Source organism: Pteropus alecto, unplaced genomic scaffold (genome assembly GCF_000325575.1).
Source record: "Pteropus alecto unplaced genomic scaffold, ASM32557v1 scaffold196, whole genome shotgun sequence".
Classification (NCBI taxonomy): domain Eukaryota; kingdom Metazoa; phylum Chordata; class Mammalia; order Chiroptera; family Pteropodidae; genus Pteropus; species Pteropus alecto.
The window spans coordinates 1,945,493-1,965,334 of record NW_006439717.1 but is presented as its reverse complement, the minus strand read 5'-3'; the positions used below and the strand labels follow the sequence as shown (position 1 = coordinate 1,965,334).

Here is a 19,842-nt window from a genome sequence, read left to right as displayed (position 1 = left end):
GTCTGAGCAATTTAAATACATCCTGAGCTTAGTTAGGACCTAGTATTAACAAGGCTAAGACCAAGAGTTCAATCCTTACATGTGAGGCATCTGGTTTTGCATGAAGATAGAAAACTCTGCTCCATGGCTAAATGTAACCTTTTCAGCCTAAAAAGCCATCTTGCAGAAGCTATCTGTTTTGGCCTCAAGTGCACCTGAGTGACAGGATAAGCCATCCACTGTCCCGGAAAAAAATACCTCTAAACTGATAGTAGCTCAGCAACATCACCTTTTATAGAGGCAGATATGGATGAAATATAAAAATCTGTATTACATGAAACTTGAAAGTAAAGCCACAAAAATGAAAAGTTCTCCCCGGAATCTATATGGTTAGCTTTCTCATTTTTGTTGATTTTATTTATGCCTTCAATATCAAGTATGAATGAAAGAAATTAAAATGCTTGATATAAGAGATATGTGATTCTCTCTGTTAATGAAACAATGTGTTCTCTAACAGTGACTATGTCATCCACGGTTCCTTTAGGTCTAGGACTCTTTGGTACTAAAGCTTGAAAGTACTGGGCCGGAAGCTGCTGCATACTTACTTTATGTGGTCAGATGAGGCTGGGCCAGTGTCTGTCAACTGCAAGGAATGAATGGGCTAACTGATCTAGAGCTTGGAAATATGACTAAGAAAACAGGCACATTTTTCAGAATGCTTTTTGGGAAAGGAAAAATGTCCCTGTCCTCTGACAAATATTTACACACTAGGATGCCAGAGCAATGAGCTACTGCCTAACAGTAGGCAACTACATACTGGGTAGGCAGCAGGGGCCACTGCCAGGAACACACCAGAGCATGGTCTAGACTAGAGAAAGGGCCTATAGATGAGGATGCCCCAGCAGCTGCAGGGAAACCACAGTTGCCATGAGGCAGAACTCTGGGGGAAGAAGGGTGCAGAGGAAGGCTAGGATTGAAGACACTGTTCTGCCTGCATCTCTGACGATTGAGCAACATGCCCAGCAGGCCCAGAGGAGTTAATTCTCTGCCTAGTGTGATCCTCAATAGATAACTGCAGCTCAGTTATTTTAAATAATGATAATGAACCAAGGCACAATTAAGATTATAGATTTCTCAGTCTAGGTTTCCAATCTAACTCTGACCCCAAGGATAACGGTACTAACGATGCCTCTAGGAATGAAGGCAGGCAGGAATACAGGAAGGTCTGCCTAACAAGCACAGACTTCTAGGCTCCATTCTCTAGTGAGAGAAAGTCAGCAAGAAGGGATTGCTCTGGTGTTCTACCCATCCCACAATATTAGCTATGTTATGAGGCTTAACTCTTCAATTCAAGGGGTGAACTGAATGGGCAGATGACCTGCCAGTCACGGTAAACCAATCCTTCCATGGGGCAGACAAGTTCTGTATTATAACAGGCAACGAGGACTCAAGGGAGAGGTGGAAGGAATCAGGCAGAGAGATAAGAACAGCCAAGCACATGAAAGCCATGGAGATATTTCTCCCCAGGTGCCCATAAAGGTAATTATGACCCATGGGATAATTACACTTAAGTAAAACAGGATGACATAAATGAGTGTCATGCTACACATGACTATGCTATTTTTCAGGAGGAAAGAGTTCTAGAAACCAGTGAAGTTTAGCTGGACTTATGCAGCCTAGGTTGTTTGGTTTTTTTATCTGGACTATAAAGCTAAAGACCAACCCAGCTGAATGGGAACAGAAACCTAGCAAACAGGATACCACATTGTCTGTTTCCTTTGAGAATCACTCTTCCATTGCTTTAGCTCTGCCTCCAACCAAGATTTCTCCAATGAGAGGGAAACAGCCTCCTCCAAAGTCAGCTCATTAATTGCTCTTTTTCCCATTTAGGAGGAAAAAAAAGTGCAGCTCCCATTAAGAATGCTACATTTTCTAGGATTTGACATTTTCAGTGACTGAACTACTAAAAACAGAATGCTATAAATAGAATGATGTAATTTGTTTCCAAAGACTATTGATATACCAGAGTGATGCAAAAATATAACAAAAGCAAGATATTTCAAGGCAACTTTGGGAGTAGGGTTAGGATTGTAATCCATGAGTTATCTCTGGGTAACCGGGAAAAGTGTTATTCTAAGGAGTAATCTGGGTTCTTTTTCATTTCTCCTGCATCCCAGTAGGAGGGAGACTAGTGGCCTCAATGTTCCCTCCCATTAGCTAAGGATGTGTAATCTGACATCTGAGGCAGAATTTAGATCCAAGTTTCTCTCTTCAGTTTTTCAGCTATTACTCTGTCCGAATGAGGAAAATTGCCATAGTTCAACCAAGACACAATCATACCAAAAATACAAGCTAGGAGTTAGAAAACAAAAAGAATCCTACATGTCATCTCACAGAGGAGGGCCGAAGATGAAGGAAAAAGAAATGAGAGAAGGGATCACAGTGCTTAAGATGAAAGAGAAGCAGTGATGGTCAGAGCATATGCTTGAATTCTGTGAAGACAAGGGTCGCTTCCCTCCCATGGTGAGAGCCTTTCTGCATACAAAACTCTCTTAGCTCCAGAAGATCTTGAATTTCCTTTGAAATAGGAAACTAAAAGTAGTAAATCAACCCTGGGCCTACTGTTTGTCTTGCCAATAATATAAGCATCTGAGGACAACTGCCACTGTTGATCCAATTGTGACTCTTCTGGGGGCACACACTTGCCTCTGTTTGCTTGCTGTAGCTCCTGGTGCCTAAGGAGCTACCCTTTTTGCACCTTCATAGCCTTGGCCATGAGCGCCTGCTTGTCTATGCAGTCCTATTTGGGGGTAGGATGGATGTTTATAGTTGTCTTGTTCCTTTGTGATTTTATTTGAAGAGCTGCCAGGCTGAAGCTGGAAAAAGCTTCTTTAAAAGAAAAGCCTACAATGTTTTCAAACTAAAGACTCAATCCTTTTCCTGTATGTTACCACAATAACATAAATGACCACTGCTATTTGTATCTTCCTTCTTGCCCAGTAAGCCAGCCAAACTATTGCTTTCTCATGCATTTAGAAGTAAAATATTTCACTAACAGTAAAGTCTTGACTTTTAACGCTTCCCAGTTTTATACTCTGAACCCTTCTAACTGGCTTAGGGAAAAAAATGTTCTAAAAGTCCTGGGAATGACAGTGCTTCTGAGCAGGGACCAAGACAACTTTTTTCAGGGGAAAAGGCTGTTTTTCCTATTTTACCTCTATAGATTTACACCTTGATCTTCCATTCTGATTTTTAAATTCAATCTATCTGAGTCAGCCACAAAGCCCAAAAGATTAACCAAGAAGCAGCACTTGAATATTATGAGTCAGGTCATTCACTAAGATTTAACCTAATAATATTATAAAAACCAAGGTGGCAGACTTTGGGTAAGCTCTGTGTATTGCATTCCTCACTGTGAACATGTATCCAGGATTTTTCTCACATGCAAAGTCAAGCAGCTAATTATTAGAATTATTGCTAAAGTTTTAGAGAAAGATAGACAGGTAACACCTACTTTTATGGAGTCATAACTGTGATTACTATTTTCTCTGTGACACCACATAAATCCCAGGTTAATTAAAGGACTAGTTTTACTAACAAACATTTTAAAGAGGTAAACTACAATGATGTAGAATCTATCAATGAGTCACACTAGAAATGCTAAAACTTTCATTCTGATCATTTTATTCCACATGTTAAGAGTGCATAATGTAGCAGACCCATCATAGTCTATTAACTAATTTATCTCATGTTGTCGTCTTTTTTTCTTTTCCTTCTTATGCAATCAGTTTTTATTCCCTAAGGAAAATCTATTCCCTGTGCTAGGTTTGTCCAGTTGAACTTAATGTTTTGCAAGCTGTTTCTTCTTTATTGAGCATCACTTAAATTTAACTGCTCCTTGGAAACAGAGAGCTATGACTATTACCAATTCCCTATTTCCACTGAAGGTTTGTGTTCTGAAAGTCAGAATGCTAGATAAAGTTATGTGCTCTGATTCCAGATCCTGATTCTGCAATAAAAATCAGGTGACATTGGTATATATAGAAAGTCTTTTACTTCTCTACTATCAAGAATACTTTCTCTATACACAAGGCTACTGTAATGTTAAGTAGCTAAGACATCTCTTTCTTTTCAGAGATGAGACTTACAAATTAGGCAATTAGTCTGCTGGCCAGCTGTCATTAGTATAATTACAGTCTATGTAGATTCTACCTTAATTCCTCCTGCACTCCCTCACTCCCCATATTTGCTAAGAGTCTTTTCCTCATGGCCTTTCCCCAGCCAGTAAAGTTAGAAATACAATATTCCAAGAGTCTAATACTTTTGTATTTTGGAAACAACTGGCAATAATTACTATGGGTTTGCAAAACAGAACCAGAAAGAGACATGTCAGCTTGCTATTTTTCCAATTCATCCATGTAAATTAGTAGTAAGAAATGACAGGTCCTAGAGGGAAAATAACGAGATGAGAAATGCTAAATTTTTGGGATCTGTTGCTCTAAGTTTTCAAATTGGGAAAATCTTCATCATTGTTTCTTAATTTTTTTATGACATCACTTACACCTCACCTTTCCTTCTGGGACTCTAATTACATCCTTAGAATGCTGGATATTTTCCCATAGCTCACTAATACTCCAGTCATCTTTCTTCAGCCTTTTTTCTGTGTTTCACTCGGATGGTTCCTTTGCTATATCTTCAAGTTCATTAATTTTTTTCTTCTGCAGTTTCTGATTTACTGTTAATCTCACCTCATGTATGTTTTAATTCGGATACTGTATTTTTCATCTCTACGATTTCAGTTTGGGTCTTTTTTCAATTTGGATCTTTCTTCTCTTCTATAATGTCCATTTTTCTTTACCTTCCTGAACATAAGGGATATGTTTATAATATCTGTTTTAATATTCTTACCTGCTAATTCTATAATGTTTGTCATTTCTAGGTATTTCCGGTGACTAGTTTTTCCTTTTGTTACAAGTTGCATTTTCCTTCCACTCTGCATGCCTGGTAAGTTTTGACTGGATGCTGGACATTGTAAATTTCATGTTGTTGGGTTTTGCTGTAACTAGAACTTGTTGTATTCCTTTAAATATTGTTGGGCTTCTGTGAAGTTACTCAGATCAAACTCAGGCTTTTAAAACTTATATTTAAGATCTATTACCATGGGTCCAGAGTAGCCTTTATTCTAGGGCCAGTTTGGCCCCACTCCTGAGGTAATATCATTTTGAGGAATCTAGATAATCAATGCCCTATGACTTTTCCACTCTAGCTGGCTGGAACATGAACTATTCTTGGCATCTGTGTTAGCTGTGAGGCTTGTTCTGATTTCTTCTTCCTGGTGGTCCCCAGCCTCTGGTAGTTTCTTCCCAAAAATGTACAAATGAGTACTCAAAGATTCAAGGGGGGACCTCTGCACATTTTTGGAGCTTTCTCTTTATGCAGCAACCACCCCTCCAGCATTTTACCTCACAATCTTAGCCACTTTGGCCTCCCCAAACTCTGAACTCTGTCTCCTCCATGTAGCAAGACTGTCAGGGACCACTAGGTTTTACCAGCTCTCTGCCCTCAACACAGAAACCCAGTAAGCTGGGGAAATTATAGGCTCATCTCTTTCTTCTCCCTTCTTTCAGGGATTATTGTTAGCCAACACCTGAAAATTGTTTTATGTTTAATCTAGTTTTCTATTTAAGTTACAAAAGTAAATCTGATCTGTTTTAGTCTATCATGACCCAAAGCAGAAGTCAGATACATTTACTTGTATGCCTAAATAATTTCCATGGGTTTCTAAATTTATCTGATGCCTTATAAAAAAACTCTTAGACACTCTAAGCAGTAGAATCAGACCATAAAGGGAAACACAAAGCCCAAAGCAGTCCTCTCTTCATGATCATTAACCTAGAATCTTAAAGTTGGATTCCAGAAGTTACTCAATTCAATCTCTAGGAATTAATAAATGATTTCTAGTATTGATATACACTTTAAAATATTCTCGTTTCTTGATTGTGCCTTTCAATTTTTTTCAACTAATTTCTCCTCTCTTTTTACCTTCTTCCTCCCTTAATTAGATATTTCTATTAATAACTGATCACCAGACCCAGTATAGAAACCCCCATGTATAATGTCCTTGATATTGTCAGTCTTCCAGCCTCTTTTTGTATTCTTTACAAGGCAGCCATTTCCTACATTTCATTTTTGAGAAGTTCTAGTTTCTTACAGTAAGGTAAAATATCCTTCCTGTCAATCATTAGTCCTTTGAAGCTATGCAGAATTTAACTACTCACTATAAAAATTCATTCATGAAAACATGTTTGAAAGCCTATTGTATGAACAGGCAGTGTGGCCTATGCTTCTTTTAGGAAAGAGACCAGAGAAAGGGTAGCTTAATGGCTTTCTGTGCATATCCCAAATATAAGACTTCTGGATTTTATTTTCCTTATAAACTAAATCTGATCCCTTTTGCTTCCAGGATCTTATACTCCTTGGCTATAAAATGGTAAAAATAATTTTTCAGTCACCTTATTTTGGAGAAAGTTTTAATTCAGCTTATAAAACTGACAAGAGATACAAAAAGATGAGAAATGGTTATTAATGGAAATACCCATTTCATGAATGGTTATTAATGAAAATCCTATTTGAGAATAGGATTAAAGAGATGACAAATTACTTGCAAAAGACAACTGAGAGCTCACAATTGAGAAACACAATTTTTAAATGAGTACAACTACTTAAGGATAACTACTAATTCCTCATCAGAATGTTAGCTTCTCAACGGCAAAAACTTTGAAAGCCTGAGAAGTGTGGTACTTTGAAAGTAGTACTTTTTTAAATGGTTATCATCATCATGGACATGTGACATGCTTTCAAGGTTACCATTATTTTGAACTCAGAAGACAAGCACTCTCTAAAAAAGTTATGAGTAGGTATGGCAGAGATAAAGTAGACAAGGACTCTTTCCTTCCCCTCATCTCTTCTGAATAATGTAATTTCCATTGACTTTGCTTGCTAAAAATCCAGCCTCTGATGGGCCCAGGGAATGGAAAACACATCCTGATGAATGCCACCTCTGTAAGGGATCACTGAGGTAATGCCACAATAAACAGCAAGAACTCAGCTCATATCCTACTCATTGCTGCCCCCTAGAAGGTTTTGCATAATTTACAATAAACAGGCTACGATCCCCGTAGAATAACTGACTCCTTCCCTTTTGGCAAGTAGCAGGCAAAAAAATGGCAAGAGACCACAGATTAACGTCTCCAAATCAAAAACACTAATAGATGGATATTTCTGACTGTCCTTGATTTTCATTTTGCCTTCAGATTTGGTAAGCTCTTTCTTTTCCTGCTATTTTATCCAATGTTCTAATATCACTATTCTGAGCCAAAAAAAGCAAGGGTGGTTCCCCCTAAAACAAGACAGTATCAAACCATACCTTCGTTACTATTCTTGGTTGGTCAAAGATACTGCTCAGAAAATGATAGACTTCTATAATTTATATCTTATAAACTCACCAGTGGCAAAGAGAATGGGGCCAGTCCAGCTGGTCCTAGAGAAAAATCAATATCCTAGGCATGACATATGCTTCTCAAATTCTATACAAATAATCCTAAAACAGGATCCAATTTAAGATTCTGAGGCAATATTATATAATACATAAAATCCAGCACTTGGTTCTGAATCCTGGCTCTGCTACTTACATGTAACTTTACAAGTTTCTTAATCTTTCCATGTCTTGTTTCTTCATCTATAAAATGGACTTAAAATTAACGTATCCACCTCCAAGGACTGTGGTGACCATCACATGAATAGAAAACATAAAACACTTATAACAGTGCCTAACATGAGGTAAATGCTCAATAAATGTTAGCCGATATTATTATTTGGAAGGTCCTAAGCATATAAGACCAAGATATAGGTATCTAGACTACCTAGTGCTTACTATACTGAGTATCTAAAACTCCTCCATTGGTATGAAGCTTGAGTACAGCCAAAAATATCAGGCAGGGATGCTCCTAGTGGGCCTAAGAAAGGAGGCAGGTACTTAGGGAAAAAACCCACCCCAGTTTTCTTCTTTTGCTGTGAAAATGTTCTTCTGAAATAAAATAGGCTCCTATAGGTTTAGGAATAGGACAGATCAGTTTAAAAACTGTAGTATAATCAATTTACTTAAAATAATTAGAACTCTCAGGAACTGAGGGCCATAATTTTGTTTTTTAACCCCAATATTTAGAATATCTAATGTAACTTTTTCAATGTCAGTTTTAAAAATACCGTGTACAAATGTAGGCTATTCTAGAAAGTTTATCACTCATAACCTAAGTGACCTAGAACAAGCAGACAAAAGGGGAAGTAGAAATGGATTTCTACATGATAAGTATTCCTTCATGCTGTAACATGGTCAGCTATCAAGTATTTGCTCAGAAGATGTGAACTGCAGGGTAGGGTGTCTTTAAGAGAGTGAGAATACCAATGAGTGAATGTCTTCTCCCTCAGTGTCCAAATAGTCAATACATAAGAAGGAAAATCAGCAGTTCTCAGACTTAAAGGTACATAAAAATCTCCTGAGTTTTTAAAAAAGCAAATCTCTATCACACTGCCTCATACCTATTCAGGAGAATCGAGAGGGCCTGTGACAGCTGATTCTGATCCAGGTCATCCAAGGACCGCACTTTGAGAAATAGTGAGATAATCCCTTGATTTAGTTTGCACTTAATGTTCACTTACTATTTGAATATAAAAATGGATACAAGATTACCTCATCATTGAGCCAGTTCAGATGGTTTAGAGTCTGTATATCTTTGCGAGTAATGGTCAAGCGGAATGCTTCACTCAGAACTTCATCCTGGTTCCCATTACGAAATACACTCTTTATTTCTTTCTCCATTTCCTAAAGAATCAAGAAGGTTCAGAGATCAAGCATATATGGCTTCAGACACATCGGATTTCTCAACAAGCTCCATACAATCCCCAGACTATTTATCATTAATCAACTGTTTACCTCTAACATTTTGGTTTCTATTCCTTCCAGTAATCTCCATGATTATTTCCTTCCATCCCATCTTGTCCTCCTTTCTTTTTTTCAGCACATTTCAGACCCCTATTTCATATTATTTCTAAAGTCTGAAATAACCTGCTATCAAATAGTCCATGTCCATGAGAAGACCTAATCAAGTTTTATAGTTTTGGTCCAAATGATTTCCTGAGAAATAGAATGGTTCCTAAAAGGTAGTCAGGGAGTAAAGGTAGTCAGTCTTTTTTAGTCACATTTTCCTAGAAAACTTTTGTTTTGTTTTTAATGTAAAATATGGAATATAGCACAACTATAGTAAATGTGTTATACTCAAAAGCTATATGATAGTTTTTCAAAAAGAAGACTGGATTAAGGAATATATTAATTTAAAATGTATAGGGTTTTATACATTTTCCAAATTTTATACTGAGTTTTTTTTACTTAAAAAAATAGTAAGCATCAGCTTACTACTTGATATCAAACTACTGTACATGTGCATTAAGTAAAAATATACATGAAACACAAACTTATTAAATGGTTTTTCACTGAAGTTGCTAAAAGCCACCTATAACTCTTTCCTCAATTTTCTATAACCCTTTAAAAACAAAGCCAAGATTGGGATATAATAAAAAATGAAAGCATTAATATATAATACAATTAAAAAATCAGGTGTTCTATTACTTCATGTTTTAAATTCCTCCAGAGCATTCTTTCTAAATATAACATTTGCTAGTGCAAGAATTTATATTATGTAATTTACCTCTGTGATTTCAGGAAATTCATCTTCACTATCAGTTAATTTATGACCTTTTTTTTCTGTTTCTTGGGTGATTGTGACAGGGATCTCCTTTTCAAGAGGTACACGCAGATGCAGTTCTACTGAATCATGTACTGAATGTTCCTGTTCTTGCAATCTCTGAAAGACAGAACTTCAGAATAAGTGAGATAAAGAAACATGCTATCTCTCTATGTACACTGAGCAGTACTAGCTGGAAAAACCAAGAACATATACCACTTATCATCCAATGCTATGGTACCATACAATTTTGCAATTACAATAGCTTTAATCCCAACTCTAGGTAACGTGAATTAGGTTCAACTTGGATGTGTTAATTTTAAATTTTACCCCAATTTTTTTTACCTGGTTTTGAAGCTGTAATGCCAGCGCTTTCTGCTCTTCAATCTGACATAATCTTTCCCGTGCTCGAGAATCATAAACACTAGTTCTAGAAAATGAAAAGGAATATGACAAATGCAGACCACTCTCTTAATATCAAGCACATTGTTGATGCACAATGAGCATTAAATATAAAATCCTCATAAAGTCTAAAATCCTTATACTAACCTATTACTGTACTTATATTTTAAGACAGAGTGAAACCACATGATGTTATTAAAATTATCCATTTTCACTGAAATGCTGAAAAATTATTAGTTTGTGACCAAATGTAAACAGGTAACTTTTATGGATATTTGTAAATGTGTAGTCCTTTTTAAAAACATGTTTCTAAGATTATGGAGAAAAATGAAGCTTTATTTTAGAAATCCAAAAATGAGACTGAATCCCAGAGGAGAAAATAATACAAGATATTACTAAGGTTTTAATTCAAATACTGTATTTATGAACCAAAAGAAGAAATACAAGTTTATTTTTTTTCTTTAAAAATATCAACAATACCAGGGTGTTTGGATAACGTAAAGTGAGTTCTTAAAACTGGAGACTAAAGGTTTTCAGTGATTCTGTAAACTCTGGAAATAGAAATTAGTCAAAAAATTAGTTTTATCAATGTGAAAATAAGGGCATTTATTTTCCTTTCTATATAATTGCTAACTTTGAAATATTTTTCCAATTCAGCTTAGCTTCAACAATTGTTATAGATTTAACAAATCTGAACACAGAAATGTCCTAACAAAAGAATTTAAAAACTCAAAAACTTAGAAGTTGTTTTATAAATAGCTATAAATAGGAAATAGTTACTGACTAAAAATAGGTAGAGTGATTGGCTAATTGATTTCTTCTAACTGAAAAGGAAGTTATAGAAAAGGAAAAATGATACAAAAATAACTTACAATTCTTTGATCCATAGCTCTGCCTGGAAAAAAGTAGGACTATAGGTGGAAAAAAAATATATGACAAATGAGCAGGAGGCTTATGAGAAAATTCAAATATTTTCCCACGAAAACCAATCATTTATATAATTTACAAGAATGCTTTACAAGTATGGAATAAACAAAAGGACCTAGATTACATAATTGTAACTGGGAACTAAAGGAATACAAATGAGTCATCTGCACATGTAATAGTTAAAAGAAATCCCAATGTTCAGCAGAGAAATTAAATTTAGCATAGCTCCTTACTTGCATGAGAAACCAATGTTATGTGAGAGCATATCACTTATCAAGATAAGACATTAAACTAAAATGATTACTCTTCCTACATCGTTCAGACTGACAGATCTACTAATGATTTAATCAAATCATATAGGTTCTCAGACTCATTGTCAGTCTACCTGAATCAAAATATATTCAACCAAATTATAGTAGATACTGAAAATCTTCAACCACAGAACAGTCCATATCAAGCAGCTAGTGAGTCAATGAATGAACCAGGGCAGAGAATCAGCAATACAACCCCATTCCAAAGATGAGAGATCAATTCTATTCTGTGCAGTTCTTGCTAACAAACTGAATGAATAATGGTTAGCAGAGTTGCAGGCATGTTAACCATATGTTCTAGGGTCACTTGCTCTTCTCAAATTTCCTCAACTCCTTGCCAAGCCTTAACTGAAGGATCTCTCACAGAAACAAATGGAAGAATAGTAAAGTTTACTTTTCCAAAGTAAACTTTTAGATATATGGAACAAGTAAACAATAAAATTGGGAGTTAAGCACCCTGGATCTCCTGGAGCTGTCCCTGATTAGCTTTGTGACTTTGAGCAAGTCACTTCATTTCCATGAGCCTTAGTATCTGGATTTGATTAGAGTCCCTTTCACAGTTCTTACATCTCTAAAATCTGTCTTAGTGAAGGCAAGAACAAAGGCTCGGAGGGTATCCCTTGCCCCTTAGCCTAACTTTTGAGAATTAGTGTTCCCAATCATCTTTAGGATGGGGTTTGGAAATGAAAATGCTGTTCTATTGTCTCCCCACTGTCACCAAGGTTAATAATGAGAGAACATAGGAGGTGAAAACCTATCTCCTTGGTTCAGTGAACCACTGACAAAACAACCAAGAAAGAAAGCCACAGAGATCAGTGGTAGCAGTGAGTGGCTACTTAGTGAGTGATGCTAAAAACAAATGAACATAAAAACACATTTATTACACAATATAAAAAGTTGGTAAAAATCACCTAAAACTACACAGTAATGAATCATGCTATGCAAATTTGTCTACTCCCCTTATTAGAATATATAAACTTAATAAGGATAGAAATTTTTGTCTTTTGTATTTACTCCTGTATCCTCTATACCAAGAATAGTGCCTGGCACATAGCAGGCACTCAGTATTTATTGAATAAATGAATAATGTGAGGGACAAGCACTTCTCTCCAATGGATCAAGGTATCTGCTGGCTTAGGAAAACAAAATGAAGGGTAAAAAGCAAAATCTCTTTGCTTTTCAAAGATATTACATACTATTTCTCATGTAACTGAAGTATACAGTAATAACTACAACTATTGCCTGAACACCTACTTAGAGCTCTACGTATAAAACTCTTCTTTAAGTGTACTACATATTAGTTAAGCCTCACGATAATCTTATGTTAACTGAACCTCAATACAAATAGATAACAAGGAATTATTACTCATACTATACAGTAAAGGTTCAGAAAAATCATCTGTCTTGGAAAAGCCAGGATTAGAAACTGTGTCTGTCCAATACCAAAGACTATGTTCTTTCTACTACTATAAAATACCTTTTAATAAAACAAAGGAGGATTAAACTAAAACAAAGATGGTGAGTACTTGAGCTACCTGAGAGCACTGCAGGCCTTCTAGGAAATTCATTTATATAACAAAGATTTATTTACTAAGTACCCATCATGTGTCAAGCACTATGATTGGCCCCAGGTAATAAATGCAAAGGTATTAGTAATTAACAAGATACAGGGATAGAAGGGTTAGAGGGAAAGACTAACGCTATCTGGAGAAGTCAGAAAAAAATAACACCTGAGTCAGATTTTTAAAAGCAAAATAAAAGTTTAACAAGTGGACAAGGAGAGAAAGGGAATTCCAGGTGGAAGGATCAGAATGTACAATGACACAGAGACATGAAACAGCAGGGCATATTCTGAGAAATAAGGGCAAATCTTCATTACTGGTAGGAGATTAAGAATAAAGAGCCAATCAACCACGCCTTGGGAAAGTAACCTCCAATTTCAATAAACAGCATTATCTAATCAGCCTTACCCAATAGACCATTTCTCTTTCCATCTCAGTTTTTAGTTATCACTAGGAGAAATTCTCCAGAGAGAAAAGGCAGACTTAAAAAATAACCATTACAGAACTGAAAGCACTCTTTACGATATCAACTTTTTCCCAAGAAAGAATACCTTCTTTTATGCGTTACATGTGAAACACTTTTATAAATGCTTTATCTGAAAGTTAATCTTCACAACAATTCAATAGTAAGGTATTAATACTGGCATTTTATTGATAAGGAAACTGAAGTTCAGAAGAGTAATTTGTCAAAATTTAAGTGAAGCCTGATAAAGGCAAGAGCAGAACCCAGGTCTGACTACCCACTCCCTAAAAGTATAAAGAATCCGAATTGTAACGTCTCCTTGTGAAACTATAACAAATAGAGAATATTTTTTAATATCCGAAGTTTAGAACATATAGGGGTGCTGCAAAGTAACCAACTGAGTAGAAAGAACATTTTATCATCCCAAATCTTCTCAAAAGAAAACTGATACTATTATCATTCTATCAACTGAATTGCTAAGGCCATATATGGCAAAGACATAGAAATCCAAATAGCAACCCATTGGATTACAGAGGAAGAAGTACTTGATACCTCCCAGAGAGGTAAAGTTTCACATAGAAGATCACATTTGAATTGAGATTTAAGAGATAAGAAAGCGACAACTGCCAGACAATTGCCAGACAAGCTGAGGTAGGAGAGACATGTCAGGCAGAAAGAACACTGAATGTGAAGGTAAGAAAGTACATGTCATACTATAGTTTGGCATATTATAAACACATGAAAGAGTAGATATTTCCATATGGCTCCTTCTTTAACCTCCATCATGTCTCTCAACTGTCACTTTATCAGACTTGCCATGATCATCCTAGGTAAATGGCGCCCCAGTCTATATATTACTGTGTTTGATTTTTTTCACAACATTTATCACCACCGGGCATACATATATGTGTATTTCTTCACTATCTGTCCCCCACCCCTCCCCTTACACCCCTTACACCCCCTTAGAACATAAGCTCCTTTTTGCAAATTTTATTAGTGCACTTTAAAGCAAAAATACTGGGTAAACTGCATAATATAATTACCATATGACTATCACTTTGAATTGCAGAGACTTCTAACTACTTATTTATTTAAAAAATAAAATTCCAATATTTTATGTTAAGCGTACCTGAATATTTGCAGCACTCTCCATTATTTATATTAGAGAAAAAGCAGCCTAAATCAATTTGCTCTGGAATTCCATAATTTGTACTTGCACCTCTCTAAAAGAGATTTATACATAGCTATCAAATGGTTACTTTGGCTATGTTATGATTTTAAATTTTTATCTGGATTTAATTTTAATGTACCACAAAAATAAAATTTATTGGTTTCTTTATACTAGTATCTTACCTGATTATTAATATTCAATAATTTGCAGAATACTAACTAGAGGTACACATTCTTCAATTAAATACAAGTGTGTAGATTACAAGGCACCCATCCTAATCTCCAGCTCACTCCATCCCTGCCGCATTCCTGGAAATATTCTAGATTTGATGAGTCAAATTCTCTAGTAGCTAAAGAGTAAAGAATAAGGGAAACTGTATCAACTTAGAACAACACCATGAATGTAAGCTCCTTGTTGTTATCCCCACTGTCTATACTAATACCTGGCACACAGTAGGCTATTACTAAATTACTTGTCTAAGGAAAAAATGTGTGATAGGAAGTAAGGTTTATGGAGGAAGTGCTTTGCATACCATACGAAGAAGTGTGATTCTCTGTCTGATAAGTCACCCTTGAGGGAATGTAATGAATGATCATATATTCATTTTTGATCACTCTGGTTGTAGAATGAAAGACAGAGTAAGAAACAATGCAAACAATGGATTGGAGAACATGGTGGGAGACGGAATGAAGAACAAAATGGAGGCTGGAGAAAGGAAGACCACTTAGAAGGTCATTGAAATAGTCAAACAAGAAATGAGACGTCTGAATTAAGATAGTTTTAGTTTTACATTATATAACTAAAAAAACCCCACATAATTGAAGAGACAGAAAACAATATGTTAATAATGTTCTTTTTCCAAAGTTTACCTGGGAGTTGGAGTCTGGGAATCTTTTACTTTGAGTAAAATCACAGAGTCTGATCCTAAATAAAGAAACACAAGAGCATATCATTATTAATAACAATTACACATGGTCACATATTCTAGATGTTTATAGTTTAAGTTCCCATACTTTGCTATGTTCTATTTCCATAAAAATAATATAGCATTAAGATAAAGGTAAGACAAAAGAGAAAAGAAAGGCAGGTCCATTTTCACTGAGCCAAGAATAGGGCTTAGTGAAGAGCTTGCTTTACAAATAACGCAGTCACTGAAATACAATACAAGTATATATTTCCTTCAGTATTTATTCCTTGGCTGTGTTTGTTCCCTGTGCTTCCTCTTTCTGTTCCTGGGGAACAAGAACATGACAAGATATCTTAATAGTCTTTAGTTCATGAACTACCATAAGACTGAATAAGGTAAAAGAGTGAAGAGGAAGTTAAGAGGGGACAGGGAAAGGGAGGGAGAATGGAAGAGAAGGGAAAGCAGAAAGAGAGAGACAGCTATAAGAGAAGTAGCAGTACAAAAAGTACAACTTCTACCATTCTAGCATTTATTTTCTGTGTTGGTAAAGGCAAGTATCATGTCTTTCTGAAATGCTATGATTAAAACTTCATTTAGAGTATTTATTAAATAGTACAAGGAAAGTAATTAAACAGTCTGATGTGGTATATTTGTCCCAGTTTAGTTGTATCTAAGCATCTGCCATACACTATGTTTCTGAAGTTAAAGGCTTTAAAAAAAAAAAAAAAAGACAGTTCTCAGTAAATCACCTCACAAAATTTAATGCAAGTTTTCATAAATATGTGTAGCTATATAATGCCACCGAACATTTTAATCCCCAAATGAGAATTTTAAGAAAGTGAGGAATAGATTTTTTAAAAATCAAATGACCTGAAGGAGAGTCTTTGAGATCAATCTATCAAAAGATCCTTAATGTCTAACCATTTAACCTAAAACTTTTAAGTTACATACCTAAATATATACCATAAATACACACATAACACAAACCTAAAGAAGGGGAAACTAAGCAAAGAAAATTATCAAAGCAAAACCTTAATTAACTGAAATGCTAAGAGATGGAATATTTTGGTTAGCTGAAAGTTAGGTAGAAAACTTCGTTTCCAAAATTTGTTGATGATCATTCTAAAATGCATAAACCCATTATACAGATTTTATAACTATCATCTGATTAAGAACCTTTACTTCAATACTTAATTGATGCTCCAAAACTCTCAGAACATCAGAGTACAGATGACCCTTCGACAACATGGGTTTGAATTGTGTAGGTCAATTTATACACGGAATTTTTCCAATAAATACTATAAAGGTATTTTCTCTTCCTTATGATTTCCTTAATAACATTTTCTTTTCTCTAGTTTACTTTATTGTACAAATACAGCATATAATACATACAACATGCACACTATGTGTTAATCAACATTTATGTTATCAGTAAGGCTTCTGGTCAACAATAGACTACTGGTAGTTAAGTTTTTGGGGAGTTAAAAGTTATACATGGATTTCTGAATGCAGGGGTGAGAGACTGGGCTGAGGCCCCTTACCTCCTTGTTGTTCAAGAGACAACTGTACTTAGTTTTCATTGTAAAGTACTAGAACAGAGAAAGTACTGAAGTGATTGGGCTGATTGTACTTTGACTCTAGACTCTGCTGAGAAGTTAATCCTTTGAATAAAATACTGTGTGAAATGATTTGCATCTCCATGTAAGAAAAAAGATACTTGTAGGTTTAGTTTACTCACAACATGACTAATTAAATTAAATGTACTTAAATTATTTATGTTAATTAAGTTACATGTATATTACAACCCTGCATACATCCAATGAAGTTACTTGACTATTAGGAAATGTACTTGAATTATATCAAAAATATAGTTATACAACACCATTTTTACCTTCAGATTGTGTATTTGAAGATGGCAAGTTATCTAGCTGATGTAGAAGAGAGTGGTGATGTTGGGATTGATGAAGGAGATCAGAATCTTTGGATCCGAATGAAACATCTGGAGTATATGATGATAAGGAATACACACTGTGGGACAGGTGTTCCTGGGTTGCTAAAATGCTGGCAGATCCAGATGATGAAGTATCAGAGCCGATGATCTGAGCTGCACAAGAGTTTCCATTTTTAAACAGTGGGTTTGTCAAAGTATTCTTACCAGAACTAAGACATCGAGATCTAGCAAAAGAAAAATATAGTTTCACTATTATATAATAAAATGTAAAATTAAATTCATTTGAAATATGTTTCTGTAACTCACAGATGTAAAGGAAAATGTGTGGTGGGTTTGGCTACAGAAAACTGTTTGCCTGTGACCATCTGTAGCAGCTGTCTGTAAATCTCTTTTTCTTCTTCTTGAACGGTCTATAAAAGGAAAAAAAAAATCTTAAACACATCCAATGAGGCAAGTGTTCCCAAAGTAGCATCTAGACTCCCAGAAGCCTTGCCGAAGCTCAGGCAGAGTCCTCAAGATAATTAAGAATTATGGTTCATTAAGGATACGCTATAAAATTATACAGGATTTACAAAAGGAGTTTAGTAAAGTAAATATCAGATAGTATATTTTGGAAAATTATGGGGCATATATGTAAATAATAGTGCAGAAAAGCTATAGGATATGAAACCACAAGGCAAGCAGACAATCACTTCTGAGTCTCAGAGATAAAACATTTGAGGACTTCTAAATTAAGATTCCAAAAAACCCATTGATTGCTGATATAAAAATCACAAGGAAGTAACCAGAACAGTCAAGATCTGAGTGCAATATCTTGCTAACAGGTTTCTATTCTATTCAGTTTTTAAGAGTATAAGTATTTTCCAGAGGCAATTTTCATCTCTAACATTTATTTATTTTTCTTAAGTCCCAATACTGCATTTAGGAGAAAGTACATGCTCTACAACATTCATTCATTTATTGACTTAAATACCTACTGTGCTCTAGTCTCTAGAGATACTGCACTGAATAAAGTTCTTGCCCCTCTGGAGCTTAACATTACAGTTAAAGGTCTCACAAACAAAAAAAACTAGTCAGTAGTTTAACAAAATTAAAGATCAGGGAAAAACAGAAAGTGATGGATGGGGAACAATGGGAACAGGTAAGATCGTTCTAAAAAGATGATATTTCAATAGAAATCTAAATCGAGGGAGGAAGTCACAGAAATTTGTAAAAAAGTATTCTAGACAAAGGAACAGCAAACACAAAGTCCCTGAGCCAGGAATGTGCTTGTTGTGTTCAAGGAATAGTAAGGTCAATGTGAATCAGAAGAGTAGTAAGAAATGAGAGGTCACTTAGCAGAGAACCAGATTACATAAAGACTGTAACCATGGTAAAGCATCAACTCTATATAGCTCCCCTAAAGCAATGGGCTGCATTCGCTAAATACTACACTCTACTTTTTTGTCTTTAAATCTTATATACAGCTTAATACAACCACCAATCTCCACAAACTAATTATAATACTCTGTGCCAGGACTAGCAGCATCTTGTATGTGACATTTCAATATGCCCATAAGCATTTTATTCATTTATAAATGTTTGCTCAAGGCAGAATGAATTCAGCAATGCTCTATGCAAAGGTAAAGAGATACCACTTTCTTTTCTTTTTGAATCATTTTTTGTTACACAGTGAAGTTCAATTACATTGTCAATATAATGTTACTGATCTAACAAGCTACCCCTTGAACTGAGGCATGACAACTAATAAGAGCTTTCCTTAAATTTGAATAGTTGAGTGATAAGAAAAGGTAGAATAGTTGAGCCCATTTGTCAGAAAAACAGACCCAAGAGAAAGAACAAATTTGTAATGTTCTGTAAGAAGAAAATAAACCTCACTATTTTATCCCTTAGACATTAATATTGTATTCAAGAAGACAGCAGTCCTCTTTTCTAGTGTTTGTGAAGAAACTGTTTATAGTACTGGGCAGGTACTTCAGTGACAGCACAAAAATTATAATGGTAATAAAAAGACAATTACCAGTCATAAAATAATATCGATGACCAAATCTGTAGTTTTTGGCTATTTTACTGGAGAGAATATGAGTATCTGAGGAACAAATTTAAAGACCATAATTAAAATAAATGGCTCTTTATTAAAACCTAAACTTGCTATTATACAGATTCTTACTAGATTGTAAGAGAGTTCTTTGCCAACCAAATCCATAGCAATCTATCTATATACAGGAAAGAAAGCTGTGTTATCTAACACTTTAATAACTGGTAATTCTGAACATTCTCCCTCCCCCTCCATATAAATCTTGACTCTACTTTTCTGCTACACCAAATAACCTAATCCACAATACAATGGGTTTAACTGTATGTTGCTT

The 19,842-nt window shown here is 35.3% G+C and overlaps 1 protein-coding gene across 6 annotated transcripts in view; it reads right to left on the bottom strand.

The window, feature by feature from the left end:
- Nucleotides 1-19,842, bottom strand: part of SENP1 (SUMO specific peptidase 1) — a 51,312-nt gene that overhangs the window by 9,197 nt on the left and 22,273 nt on the right. For all 6 annotated transcript variants that reach the window (XM_025050308.1, XM_006916842.3, XM_015593168.2 and 3 more), the window contains 7 exons: nt 17,780-17,883; nt 17,414-17,697; nt 15,485-15,539; nt 11,054-11,092; nt 10,125-10,209; nt 9,744-9,899; nt 8,729-8,860 (listed from right to left, as the gene is read on the bottom strand). In XM_025050308.1, coding sequence (XP_024906076.1) covers nt 8,729-8,860; nt 9,744-9,899; nt 10,125-10,209; nt 11,054-11,092; nt 15,485-15,539; nt 17,414-17,697; nt 17,780-17,883 — 855 coding nt within the window. The remainder of the gene's footprint in view (nt 1-8,728; nt 8,861-9,743; nt 9,900-10,124; nt 10,210-11,053; nt 11,093-15,484; nt 15,540-17,413; nt 17,698-17,779; nt 17,884-19,842) is intronic.